The 13,492-nt window shown below is 39.6% G+C and overlaps 1 protein-coding gene across 1 annotated transcript in view; it reads left to right on the top strand.

The window, feature by feature from the left end:
- LOC144475690 (putative receptor-type tyrosine-protein phosphatase mosPTP-1) overlaps window positions 1–13,492 on the top strand; it is a 784,928-nt gene that overhangs the window by 635,062 nt on the left and 136,374 nt on the right. Inside the window, exon 3 of the mRNA XM_078191827.1 lies at window positions 8,560–8,683. Within this exon, the coding sequence (XP_078047953.1) occupies window positions 8,560–8,683 (124 nt within the window). The remainder of the gene's footprint in view (window positions 1–8,559; window positions 8,684–13,492) is intronic.

Here is a 13,492-nt window from a genome sequence, read left to right as displayed (position 1 = left end):
CCTGGCCGTACTTTAACGAGTCAAACTCGTGATAGAAATTTCTACTAATAAGCTGTTAAAAATGAATGTTTATCCGCTCCTTTCAGGAAGAATCAAATTTTACGCTCTTGTCACCAATTTTTAAATATTTAACACGTTCACGCCGGCGCGGCCCACCGGTTCCCCGCACTAAACTGTCCTATCACCTTTCTAATTATACTTACTGTCAGAAATTTGTGGTCAGGATGAAACAACGGCACGAGTTGCAAAACTTGCACAATAAGATCTCACTGTACTGCAGAGCAACAAACAACGCGTACGCAGGTCTGAACAGGGAATAACTACGCGCCGCCAGATGAAGCGCGATATTAATTTCAGTGCCGCCTCATAGCAAAACAAATGAAAATCGGCCCCGGCGTGAACGTGTTAACTAGATGTAAGCACACAATAAATATAAAATTCCTTTTTCTTCTAAGAAATTGGTGCGATCGAAAAAATTCTAATCATAGTAATCGTAAAGAAAATGGTAAGGCAAGGGGTTAACGGCATCCACTATCTCGCGCACTCTAATCGCGGACTTTCATCGAGCATATTGTCGAGGTCATACATAGCGTGGCGCGGAAAGAACTTGTGGGTCATCCTAAGAACGAGCCAGGAACGTCCACGGTTTCCAAACCATCAGCGACTTTAATTTGCGGATATTATGCCGGCTAATGGCTAGTATTATTGCGACGATTAAGTAGAAGGAAACTTTACGAGGGATATTGGAAGTCGAAGAATGCGTGGGTGTTGGAACGGTTGGAACGGTACGCTCCCCGGCAAATACGTATGTCGCGCGGAACGTAAGAAGAGGCCCAGATGGTATCGGTGACGTTCCAATAAAGCCCGATTGAACGTTCGCGGTACCCTTCACTACTTTATCCGATCAAGTATTTACTTGAGGACGCTACCGTGTGTTGAGATAAGAAAAACTAACGCCCGGGGAGGAGGAGGGGCTATACCGACAGAAAGAGTTGCGACGGATTCACTTTCGTGAGATCCAATATCGGATGAGACACTCCGGCGAACGTGTTTGCTCGGAATGATACGACTGCGGTTAATACCTGCTTGCGACTATCGTTGACCTTAATTGGCCAGTGAAAACTGGGAGAGTTTTTAAATTGTCGCAGTAAGTGACACTTTTCTCTCCGTGGTGCTTTAGGTAAAGACTGAGTAGTTGGGTAATTGCCGCGTGCAGTTTCAGTGTGTTTTATTCCATTTTTATTCGAATAACCATGACAATTACTAATAAATAATTTGTTTGTAAATTTAAACCAATCAGCAGTTCTTTTGTTTAAGTAAATTCTTGCACGAGAAAGGGAGTTTATATATTTATTATATACCAAGTTTCACTTTAACGTTTAAATATTGTTTACAATTTGATTTCGATTTGAAAAACGTGCATTACATCCATGTTCATAACGACGCTAATGTTATATTATATGTAAATAGGGCAAGGGGTTGAAAAATTAATTTTTCTGATTAATCATTCATGTAAAAACTGAGAAAATAAGAATCAGTTACGATATTATATTTTTTACTGAAATTTCCAATTCCCCGAATTTTGTACATTTAAATTATACATGCATACAGGTTTGCAGTTTAGTTATAGAACTAATGATCCTATGCGTACTGATCATACGTTGGTCTGTATTGATTTTACATTAGATTTAGGTTAATATCAGCTGGTTCTCGCAGGAAATAACGATTATTATTTATTTTATTGCATATTCCGCGCGATGATTATGCAGATCGTTCGATTTCAGCTCACTTTTGACAATAATCTTATTTCTCTCGTTTTGATGGTCGATGTCTCTTTATACTTCTCAAAATGGTTCCCCATTAAGGCGAAAATTGTGGAATTGAGTTGATGTTGCACTCGGCGAATTTGAACTGTATACATGTGTATGCTATAAAATATTTTAATTACTTTGAACAAGTCAGTTTTCGTTTCGAAAAATAACGCGATTTAACATTTTGTCGACCATAGTATTCTTTTATGAATGATTGAATTATTTGCTCCGACTTGAAAAGTAATTTTTACACTAATCTATTGCATCTCCCTAATTTGGTGAAGGTTCGTTGAAATTGTATTTCAGTATATTCCGTTCCGAACCTAATCGAACCGAGACGAAACGCTGAGAAATGTCCGTGGCAAAGATGGAAAAGGTAACGCGAAGACGAAATTTCGTTCCAATAGGGCTAGATTGTAATTCTCCGAAGACCGTATTCACAGGTTTCTGAGAAAGGAAAACTACGCAGAATGAGTTAGCGCCGAAATTCCCATTTACTTGACTATCGTTATGGAAAATCTGGTCGCTAAAGTTTTGGAATTGGCGGGAAACTTAACGCGTGACAACGAGAAGGTCGGAATTATTCCACAACATTTATAACTTGCAATCAGAGATGATGAAGAATTGAACAAACTTTCGTTTGACAAAAATTTTATAAAAATCTCGAAATTCGTCTTTCTTTATACTTGTCACAACTGGCAATCGTTATCAAACATATAAATACCAAGAATGATATTATCGTGTACGATCATAACGATTTAACATCCAACTATTTTCCGAGTAGCAGTATTTCGTGTTCCAATAACAGTGCAATAAGGTAAGAAAAAAGAAGAAAGCATGAAACTCCGAAAAGAGAAGAGGGAAGAACGCGGAGGGTTAATGGTTAAATGCTAAGCTCTAATGACAAAACGGAGTGAGAGATATTTACGTGGGAGCCATATGGCCGAGCAAGGCAAAACAGTTCTTAAAATGACGCTCATAAATTTTGGTAAACGGTCTCTCCGGAATTTATATTCCGCGTCTAGTAAAGGACGGCGTGGCAGCGTGGCGTGGCTGTGCGGCGGCCGCGGCGGCGCGGCGTCCTTCTACTATATGTGCAGTTAGGTCGGCATACCGGCGTGGCCTATATAACTTCTGGTATCAGGCATCCACGATACTCGTTACCCAAGCGGAAGACGCGTTTCGTAACAGAGTTCCGGTATCGCGGTCGACTCTAATTGAGAAAAATAGTGGTAAAATCTCGAGCATTCACGGCCGAACAGAGCCCATGCAGTTCCTCTAAACGTTGTTTCGAGATATGATCCGACAGGATGGCAAATGCCAAGCAATAAGTCCGAGTGGCTTCGTTAAGCCTTCGTGCGTATTCACGTACACCAGATAAGCTTGCGTAAATGAGCCCGCATCGTTTCTTCGATTCCGATATATCAATGCAGCGTGGGAGACGGACCGATTGCTCTTCCCGGGCGAGATTCGTTAAACGGCGACAGCGCGGTTTATTGTTCCGTTTCCTTGTCTGGAAGGAGTCGTTTGCGCTTGAAGGAATGCCAGCTGTTGACCCCCTGGAACTGCGGTAACATGAATTATTAATGAGAAAATGGAAATTCGAGGCGGGGCCCGATGTAAAGTTGCGTTTAACCAGCCCGCGGAATTAACGAAGCGAACGAACCGTAACACGGTCGTTTCTTCTTTATTTTCTATAAATTTCATCCCTTCCCCGGACTCGGCTTAATTGTTCGGCGTGGAACGAGAAAATCGGCATTGGGGGAAGCTAACCGTTTTATAAATTTAGCGTTTATAAGAGCCGCGATTCCTGTTACGACGTGATCGTGGCGAGGAAACTGCTTAGTTCGCCGTGTCGGGGAAAGAGCAAAAGGATCGAGTGGATCAAATGGCCCAGCTCGGATCAAAAAGAAAAGTCTACCTGGTGTCGGCGGGATAATTTAATGGTATTTTTATTGATTTCCCACGAGATGCCCTCAAGGAAAGAGTAACGATAGGGCGCGAACCCCTCGCTTCTTCTTCTTCTTCTTCTTCTTCTCAATTCATGCTGCTCTTATATTCCTCGAGTTCTGATACACCGCTGAGCTGGCGAGTTAGACTCGGCACTGTTCCCCGCTGATGACTGAATGGAATTCAATAGCCTCCTGAGAGAAGTATCGAAATCACTTTATCTGGTAGCAGCTCTGCGTCTCGTCATGGAGAACACTCAGAGGATATCCGTTTATTAAGCTCCATTTTATACGGAGAAGAATGATTAGTTGATATGAAGCAGAAAATTACTCTACGAAGTCTACTCTAAATGTCTTTGTTCGTTTCAGTGCGTGTATTATGTAATGGTCGTAACAACTTGCTTCTCGAACGCGTAAACATAACAAATAACTCAGACACTTTGGACTTTTGATTGCTCTTTTGTCAGACAGCCTGGCTGCTTCTTTCAGAGTGTCGGAAAACGCCGTTTTGGTTCTCGCTAACTTGGATGCTAAGGAAGGGCAACCATGGTCGAAAACGTTCGTTGCAACAAACTAATACTAATGTGTTTCAAATTGTTCGATGCACTCTAAACGCAAAAACTTTGTAGATTCGTATAATATAACAAGCATCAAATTATAAATTATTTCAATCTCAGGATATTTTATGCCGTTTCCGAGATTTGTTAACTTGAAGTTGAAAATGATTGATCTTAACTCAAAAGATGATTGCTATTCTCTTACCATGTAACATGTTACATATACGCAAGCATACAATAATTTGACAAAATCTGATATCATCATACGAGAATATTTTAATTGTATATTTTTGACCCACGCGGGCGCATTATGTGTTGTGTTAACACATCAACTACTCTCTACGCCTCTCTTCGTCGCACCATCCGATTAGTGTGTGACTGCTTCGGCGCTCTAGTTGAAAATGTCTGTAAGCTTCGTCTCCAACCAATCGAATCCACTTTGCTACCATACGCCACCGCATTTCAAATCATTCATGACATCATCACGGTACAACAGGCACAGTTAAAATTTTGCATATATACGAGGCGTAAATTTTGTAAAAATTGCTGTGGGCGCGCATATATTCCAATAGCACGGTTGGACTAAATTTGTTCATAAATGACTAGCCATATTTAGCTAAAATTTTAGCTACGCTTATTATAAGTGTATAAATGTATCAGCCTACTTCCCCTGTAAAATATCATAAAAAATACATTCGTCGAGATTTAGTATTACTAATATATTTAACATTAGGTCTACGAAGCGCGTTAATTTGACGCATTTTCAATCTCACATAGAGGGAATCGGTTAAATTTATCTCTTACTACGCATACTTACAATTATCCAGTTAGCAAGACGAATATTTGTCAAAATTGATTTTCATCTACCCCTTTGAATTTCGAAATTTTCTATGTGTATATACCTATCTCTACGAACATGTCAAATTGACACAATGTTAAGGCAGTACACAAATTCCGTTATCTCAACTTTCCAGTGGCTGTTACAGGACTACTTTTACGTTCCTTATTTATAAAATCGCGTGCTGAAAAGTAATAAGCATTGAGAAAACCAATGATACTATATTTTAGCTATAATCATAGTGCAAGCATACTTTGAAATTTAAGATTTTGGAAGTATTGTTTGTTTGTGCATTGAGGAAATAAATATCACGATATTGTAAGTAACAGTATAAACATTAATGTCAATTCAAGTTGTATATTGTTTTATGAATAAGTCTTCTCCATAGAATATGGCCAAACGAGGTAAATATACGTTGAAAAACAAAATCTGTCTAAGAGATGGTAGTTCTGATGAAAACAGCGACAAAAGGGGAAACTAGTTTCATCAAACGCAAGATGAAATTGAAATTATGCAATATTGTGAAAATGTTCAAATAGTGGAATCAGCAGATAGGGAAGACGAAATTTTCTGAAATGTACCTTCCAAAAGAAAAAAGGAGCATGTCCTTTCAGATTCAGAAAATGATATAAAATTCATCTCATCCCAAGGTGCTACATTTTTCATGATACAGATAATATTTTACTCTTCACCAAACGACTTATAAAATACCGTATCATTTTGATATCGATATACCTGTATGGTAATAAGTATTCCTTTAAAAACAAATTACTTATTCTACAAAATGTTTATTATTTTAACATGCGTCAAATTGTCGCGTACCGTACAGATAGGTATGTAAGACATCTCCGTAAAGCTAGTGTTAATAATACTAATACGAACAGAAATATCTGAAACGATTTCTTAAAGAATCTCGGTTGCGATAAAATGTAAACAATTTTGTACTCCTCGGTATAGCACTTAGGAACAATGCATCAGCGAAAAGCAATTTAGAAAAGCAAAAGAGAAAAAACCATGGGAAATGTGGCATCCGACCTGTGCATATTTAAGCAGCCGGTATCCTTGGATCTTAATTAGGTGAGTGTAAACGATGCGTCGAATTAAAAGGTGGAGGAGGACGGGGGTGGGAAGCGAGAGTAGGAAACAGCAGAGGTCGTCGCAACAGGCTGCGCTTACAATGGACGATTAATTGCTCGGTGGTAACTGTGACCAGCTTCTACTCGCGTTGCGAAGGGTCTCTGCAAAATGTTGCTACGACGATGCTGGGATAGCGGTGGTGGCGGCGGTGGTGGTTGTAGAACGAGAACAACTGGGAAAGGTGCGATATGCTGGCTGAGGTCGGAGAAGGATGACGACTCCATCCGCGGGGCTTGCAGGTCCCTGTTCTCATTTATGATCTTATGCAACGTGCGCGCAATGTTATATCTCTACGGTTGCATGGTGGCGCATATTAAACGGTTCACTCTTATCCGATGTAGCCGCGGTAACGGGCGTGACCGGTGTTTATGTCGGGAAACTTCTTTGAAGGTTGCCCTCTTTACACCTGACGATGAAATGTTTTAATTGGCGGTTTAAACGGGAAAGTTCAATGCACGATCCCCGCGAATTATCCTTGGAACACCGCTGTCGACGTCGACGCCGGCACCGACGCAGCGCTGATCCTTGAAATTTCATTAAACTTGTCTACAACAGTTGGAAACGTTACTGAAATTCATCGCTTTCGACTAGTATTATGTGGTCGTATGCATTAGCTTAAACAGCTGTATCACTTAAAACGTTTCTCAAACTTAATGTTTGATTTCACAAAATCTATACAATTATTTCCGAAGGAAATAGAGTGTGGTATTATTAGATTCTGTATTCGACAATAATTTTGAAATGCCAAATTTTTGAAAAAATTTGAAACGCTTATGTTAACATAAGAAATATACTGCTCTATTTATCAGCGTCTAAACAAACATACATTTAACATCTAGCGTTGCAGAAGAAACAATTCCTAGAGTCGAAAATCTGCCTCTTTGCCTTTTTTAACCAGTAACAGCTGTGATGGAGTCACAAGTGACCCAACATTGTATGCCTATTTTAAACAACTTTTTTGTTTTAATTTGGGTCATGCCATGATCCAATATGCCAGTTACTTTAACAAATATAGAAGAAGCCTAATAAGTTCACTAAATACTTTAAGATTTGGCTAGTGGTTATAAAAAAAACTATGAACCTTATGTCATCAATGTTTTTAACAACAGTAATTATTATGTATTAGTAAGTAGTGTTAAGTTTGTGAATAAAGTCATAGTCGAAGAGAGCCGAATTACTGCTTCCCTCTCATTTCCGATCATAATCGCCAGTTTCTACTTGGAGTCTCCATTCTCAAATATTGCTATGCCAGGCTCTGTAAAAATCAATCTGTGGCATCATAAGACAGATATATAATTGAAAACCGATTGAAGAACATGAAACAATACTGATAGTAGAGTAGATGTCCCAATTTTCGTACTCCCATATTAGAAACGTATAGAAAAACGAAAGTGTTATACATATTGTATAAATTGATGGCCTATATTTTTTTAATATGTTCACTTATCATCATGTTCCATTCAGGGAACTTTTGAACAAAGTTCAGGAAACTTTTCCTTTTTTGATACATCTTTAATCCGGTGGCACGATAATTGGGGTATCTATCCTAGTAACTAGTAGAAAAATCAAGCATTGATCAGAAACGTATAACTTTGCTGTTCTGTTTGAATCATTTTAACTGAAACTTGATTTGGTTAGCTACCAACTTGATTAATTGCGATAGAATAACTCAACAAACACGTTTAAAAAGTGTATAAAGCGTATTAAAATAATGTGGATTTGGACAGGCAACAAGTTGCAATGTTGACGTATTAAAACAAATAATCTTTTATAATGGGTCTAAAGGATTCATAAAAATGCTAAACAAACTCGTAAATTCATGAAAACTGCATCGTGCGTTTGTTGTGCCTGTACATACTGCATTTGTTGTTTACACTTCAATACATCCTTAACGAAATCCGGTAGTACTGTTATAAAACAGCTCATACAGGCAGAGAAATTGTGTGTTTTACTACTTTGTACCATGCAACGTGCGACGATCCTCTTTACACGCGTTCCCGTATGTCTTATTTCCTTCCACTCGTAAATCTTGATTAAAAACAATTTGGTGGAAACGAACAAGGCTCATACCTATTACATTATGAAATCTTCATTACGACTCTGATTAGTTATAATGCAAGCGACTGGAGAGATTTCATGGGCTAGTCGATGCAAACGAAACACGAATGGGGCTTGTTAGCCAAGGTCGCGGTTTTTCGTAAAGAGAAACGAGCACACAACGAACCCTGTACCGAATGTCGCGCTAAAATTAGAAAATTTGTTTTCAGATATGCCTGATCCACCGAACAGTCTTATGGTAATAGGCTTTACGTCGAGAACCGTGACTCTGAACTGGTCGCAAAACGATAATTCTCATTACAACCCGATCAAGTACTACGTCATCGAAACTCGGTAAGTCCTTTAAATATTGATTTACCCGCTCCATTCGTTGTAAGCCCGGTTTCCAATTAGACTCTTGCTTTGTGATGAAAATTCGACTCCAGATGCCTGGGATGGAGAAAGCCCCGCGGGAGTTAATCTAGCTTGATCGAAGAGGATTAAAATATTCGTTTTCGGTCTCGCGAATTCTCCCACTTACCGAGCCGTTGGCTGTCAACGCGCTCAAAACTTTCTTTTGTCTGGGCAAGGAGTGGAGAAGGGTAGGCGCCGATAATATTTCCAGTTTCTTAATTCAACGGAACCGGTAACAGGAGCGAAAGTGGGTGGGAGGCGGTCGAAAATAGCGGTCTGCGTTCGAGTACGTCTCGGTCTGATTATCTTTCAGATACAAGGTACGAGTCGAGGCTTTAGCCCCGAAGCCCCGGGAACGGAAACGGATAAAATAAAAGGAGTTACTAGGGATAAGAACTGCGGTGTCGATAAGCACCCTTTGTTCTCCCTCGTTTCTCTGAGACCTGTTATCTTCTCCCGTTCTTCCTCCCCGGTTCTATCTGTTTCTTTTTCCGTTCTATACCTTTCTCGGTCCTCTCGCGCCACCTTCGCAAATCTACCGGTCTGCTTCCCCCTTTCTTCCCGATGGAAAGCAACCCCTGCGCTCGCACTTATCCCCGGTTCCCTCGTTCCACCGATTTTCCACGAAGAAATTCGCTATCGACATTTCCGAGTGGCACGTATATCGAATGACCACTCGCGAAGGTTGCAGGGATGCAGGAAAATGTGCAAAAGGAAGTCGGGACCGTTCGTGAGGAGGGTGGCAGGAAACGGCAGGGAAAGGCGCAGAAAAGTCTCACGCTTTCACCGGTGACCCCTTCCGCCCGCGCCTTCCGTGTCTGCACTAACTCATTCGGTTTTGTCGATAGCTTTTGTCGTGCCAACTGCTAGAAACGAGCCCCTCCTTTCCCCGATCGTTACCATAACTTTTATCGAACCGCAAATAAATCGTGACGACTTGGGACGCATTGTAAATAACGTCGGTTTAATTCAATTTGCCGGACCCGGCTCTGTCGAGTCCCGAACCGATTGTCCGGCCGTGACCAGGCCAGTTTGGGACGACCCAAATATTTCGCGACGATCGTTTGCCCGGCAAATTCGACTGCCCGGGCAACAGTAACGATATGAAAGACCCCGGCATTTATGAGTTTCCCCTTTTCGACGACGGCTGTTCCCAGCAAATAAGAGTAGTATTTCTATGCTCGTTGTATACAATGTGGAGTGTGGTTACTCGACTGCGGATACTGAGAATGGTACATATTTTCTCAAAGTTACCATTTTTCACACTTCAATGATTTTTTCATATTTTGTCGAGACTAGGCACCGAGCAGTGTCGAATGGATTCTATTTGACAGTGCTTATTTCTAATAAAATTATTATTTTATTAGAACATTACAGATTATCGTATCATTCTCTCTCTGTCTTTGTCTCTCGTATACACTCTTTCTCGCTCCGTCTCACTTGCTGTCTTATTCTTAGTCATTCTCTCACTTCTTCTTTTATTTTCCTCTCACACTCTTACGTTCTTTCCTCTAGCCACGCAGGGCGTAGAAAGACATAAGCGATACATTCAGGTTATTCGAAATTTCCAAAACTCTCTCCAAATATCTGTCCCCTTTTTTCAATATTTTACGATATTCTCGATCACTCTACTTTTTAGGCGCGAAAAAACCTTATTATTAACGAATCTTTTGTTATTTGGGAACTTTTATTGGAACTTTCATTAACTCCTTGCATTCTAAGAATGAGTCGGGCTAAAAATAAATGTCATATGTTTCTTCTAATTCGAAACAAGATTCTCCTGTTATGAAAATCAAGGTATGAAAGTACACGGATAGATGCAAGAGATTAAAATTGTTTCCTTTCATTAGCGAAATCATTAACCCCTCCACTACGACAGACTTTGAGATGCACCGGCTGTACCATACGGTAGGAATTCAATTAGAATGTGTGCCGAGAACGGCGAAATTTTGAATAGGAATGAATTATTTATAACTGAATTTCAATACATTAGAACAATATGATTTATTTATTTGTAGTCTGATACGAATTGCTTCTATAAATATTAAAAATTTAATATTAATGTAAGGTTATTTCACAATGTATCTAATAATCTAGTAAAGTATGATTTAATTCGAAGCACGTCTTTTTGAAAATACATCGGACAAACAGTAGTTAAAACTACCTCATTGAAGAATGCAAGGTTCGAAACTATTTTTGCACATGTACACTTCCTATATTGAGTGTTTTCTTTATTTCTCAAAAAATCAGTTTCAGTGCGTGAGAAAATTGCGTGACGAAGTAATCAATTGAAATAATCATTTTCTTTAATTCCTCGAACTTTTTATACCAGCGTACAAATCTGTCCGAAGTCAATCGAACTCATTAGATAATATTCCGCTACTGCTTTATAAGCTCCGCGTTTCCTAGCGCGTAAATTAATTAGCACCTATAGGCGAACGCGCAGTCTCGAGTGTTCCGTTGCAAGCCTACCGAAACGATTTGTAGCGAGGCCTGCGCCTAAAAAATTAAACTATAAAATTGCAGCAAGTCAACAGCGAGTGACGATTCCGAAACGAGTTTCATGGAAGATTAAAGCGAAGACTATATTACACGGTTTTAAGTTAAACACGGTGCCGTTCTATTAAAGAGCTTTCCACGAATCTGCCAGCCGCCGAACATCCCGGCAGTATTTCGCGCTGGAGCTATCTCTGAAAGCTTCCCTCGACTCGGCGGCACCCGAGAAATAACGGAAAATAATCTCAGTGAGACGCGCGAGGAGTCAATCGACCTCTTGCCTGGTGTACTTATAGATTTTTTCGCGCGAGCGAGCGCGACGCTATTACCGGGATTCGTTGCGTCGCATTTCGCTGCCACTCCCTATGCCGGTTATTAAGGCACCTTTCTTACGAGCAGGTTGTGGATTCAACTGTGTTTTATATTGTACGGCGCCGTGTGGGCAAATGAAACCGGTGAATTGAAGCGAAAGAAACGGCCGCGCCGAATCGAGCGAGAGCCGCGCCGTGCTGCGTCGCGCCGCTTCTCGCGGAGACGAGACGCGGCCGCTGCAAAGGGGCTGACGCCCCTGTGGGTGGCCGAAGGGGAAGAAAATTAGTTTGCGTCCTCGAGGTAGAAAGACAATGCCGGGATCCGCGAGGCGCGGTAAGTAGATCCTCAATTTTCATCCCCGGTTTCTTCACGGCGCTCGGCGCCGACGTAACGCCCGTCGAGCAACCCTACGTAAATAGTTTGAAATTATACGGGCACGTAAATCACTCTAATAAGATTTCCGGCTGAAATCCGCCTTCCATTTTAACGTTTCACGGACCCGGCATCGGCTTCGCACCTCCATATCAAGTCGCTTGCTCTCGAACCCGTACTATCGACGATATTAAATCCTTAAATTAATTCACGCTGTTTATTTGTTTTAATAAGACGACTTATGCTTATCTCAAAAGAATAGTACTATTGATATAGTAAGAATATTTTACTCAAAATATTGTTCTCCGATGGCTATAATCCTTTCTTATTTCTCGGATAATAAATGGGGTCTAGTGTATTGAAAAATTCGCAATTATTATTTCACTAACAATGCTTTCGTCGACACGATTTCGCCAAGCTGCATTTCCGTATAGGATGAACGAAATTTGTATAGCGACATTAACATTCTTTAGTAAAAAGAAAAGTAAAGTATTTATGATAATAAAATTAACAATCGATTGAATATATAATAGAATAATAAAAATAAAGTAACAACTTAACAAACAAAAAAATTAATTGTATTTCTTTTTGTAAATGGTATACAATTATAAAACGCATAACTGTATAAAGAAATTTGCATAGGGACAGTTAAGTGAAATGTTATAAATAATATAAATATTATAATAATATTATTTAATACTTCTACCTTTACTCCTAAGTACTATAAATATTTTATTTTTAAGCAAATCAACTTCTGCGATGTTGCAGTATCAATTTTATTCCACTCTCGCTTTGTAGCGTTTTCCAGCTCTGTAACGATACTGTATTGTTTACTACTTCTATAAACTGCTCTTGACAAGATTCTCCATAAGTTTTCCATGTGGTACCGTCCAGCGAACGTGCTAGCCATTTCACAAGTGGTAAACTTTCTTGCGGAGGCTACTCGTTCGATTTCTTTGCATTGTGCACGGCGCCCTTATCTCGTTAAAAAAGTATAGTTTCATCACGATTTTCAACAATGAATGGAATTAAATCATCTTCAAACGCTAGCGAATTATCTTCTAATACTAGCGTTTTTGCATAGTAACTATACAAAACTTTCTCAAAACTCAAATGTTCTATTCATGATTACTAAGTTTTCTGTGCGTGGTTCATACAAATAGTGTTTTCATTTTTATGAATAAAAAAATCATTTACTATTATCGGCAACTAAGTAAGATTAAATAAGAGGGAAAACTCAACATTTTTGGTTAAAAATATAACTTTATCTATTTGTGACACTGCCTTTCTTTCAAAGCTTTAATCTAAATATTCAGCACATCACTTCTTGTGTGCTTGCGACGCGTTCTTTTTTTTCGGAAATAATACAATAAAAACTGCCTGAAATGCGTGTCTTATTCTTCCATGTTTAAATTGCGATAGAAACGAAACCAGATAACAAATCGTACAATGTTTTTAATAAAGTAAAGGTGGAAGTCTAAACAACAAGAAAACAATATAGGTTAGGTGCTTCGAAAACGTTGACAAAATAAAAGAACGTACCAACACGATATAATCCATCCTCTTACT

Source organism: Augochlora pura, chromosome 10, assembly GCF_028453695.1.
Source record: "Augochlora pura isolate Apur16 chromosome 10, APUR_v2.2.1, whole genome shotgun sequence".
NCBI classification, from domain to species: Eukaryota; Metazoa; Arthropoda; class Insecta; order Hymenoptera; family Halictidae; genus Augochlora; species Augochlora pura.
This window is presented reverse-complemented; position numbering and strand designations above follow the sequence as displayed.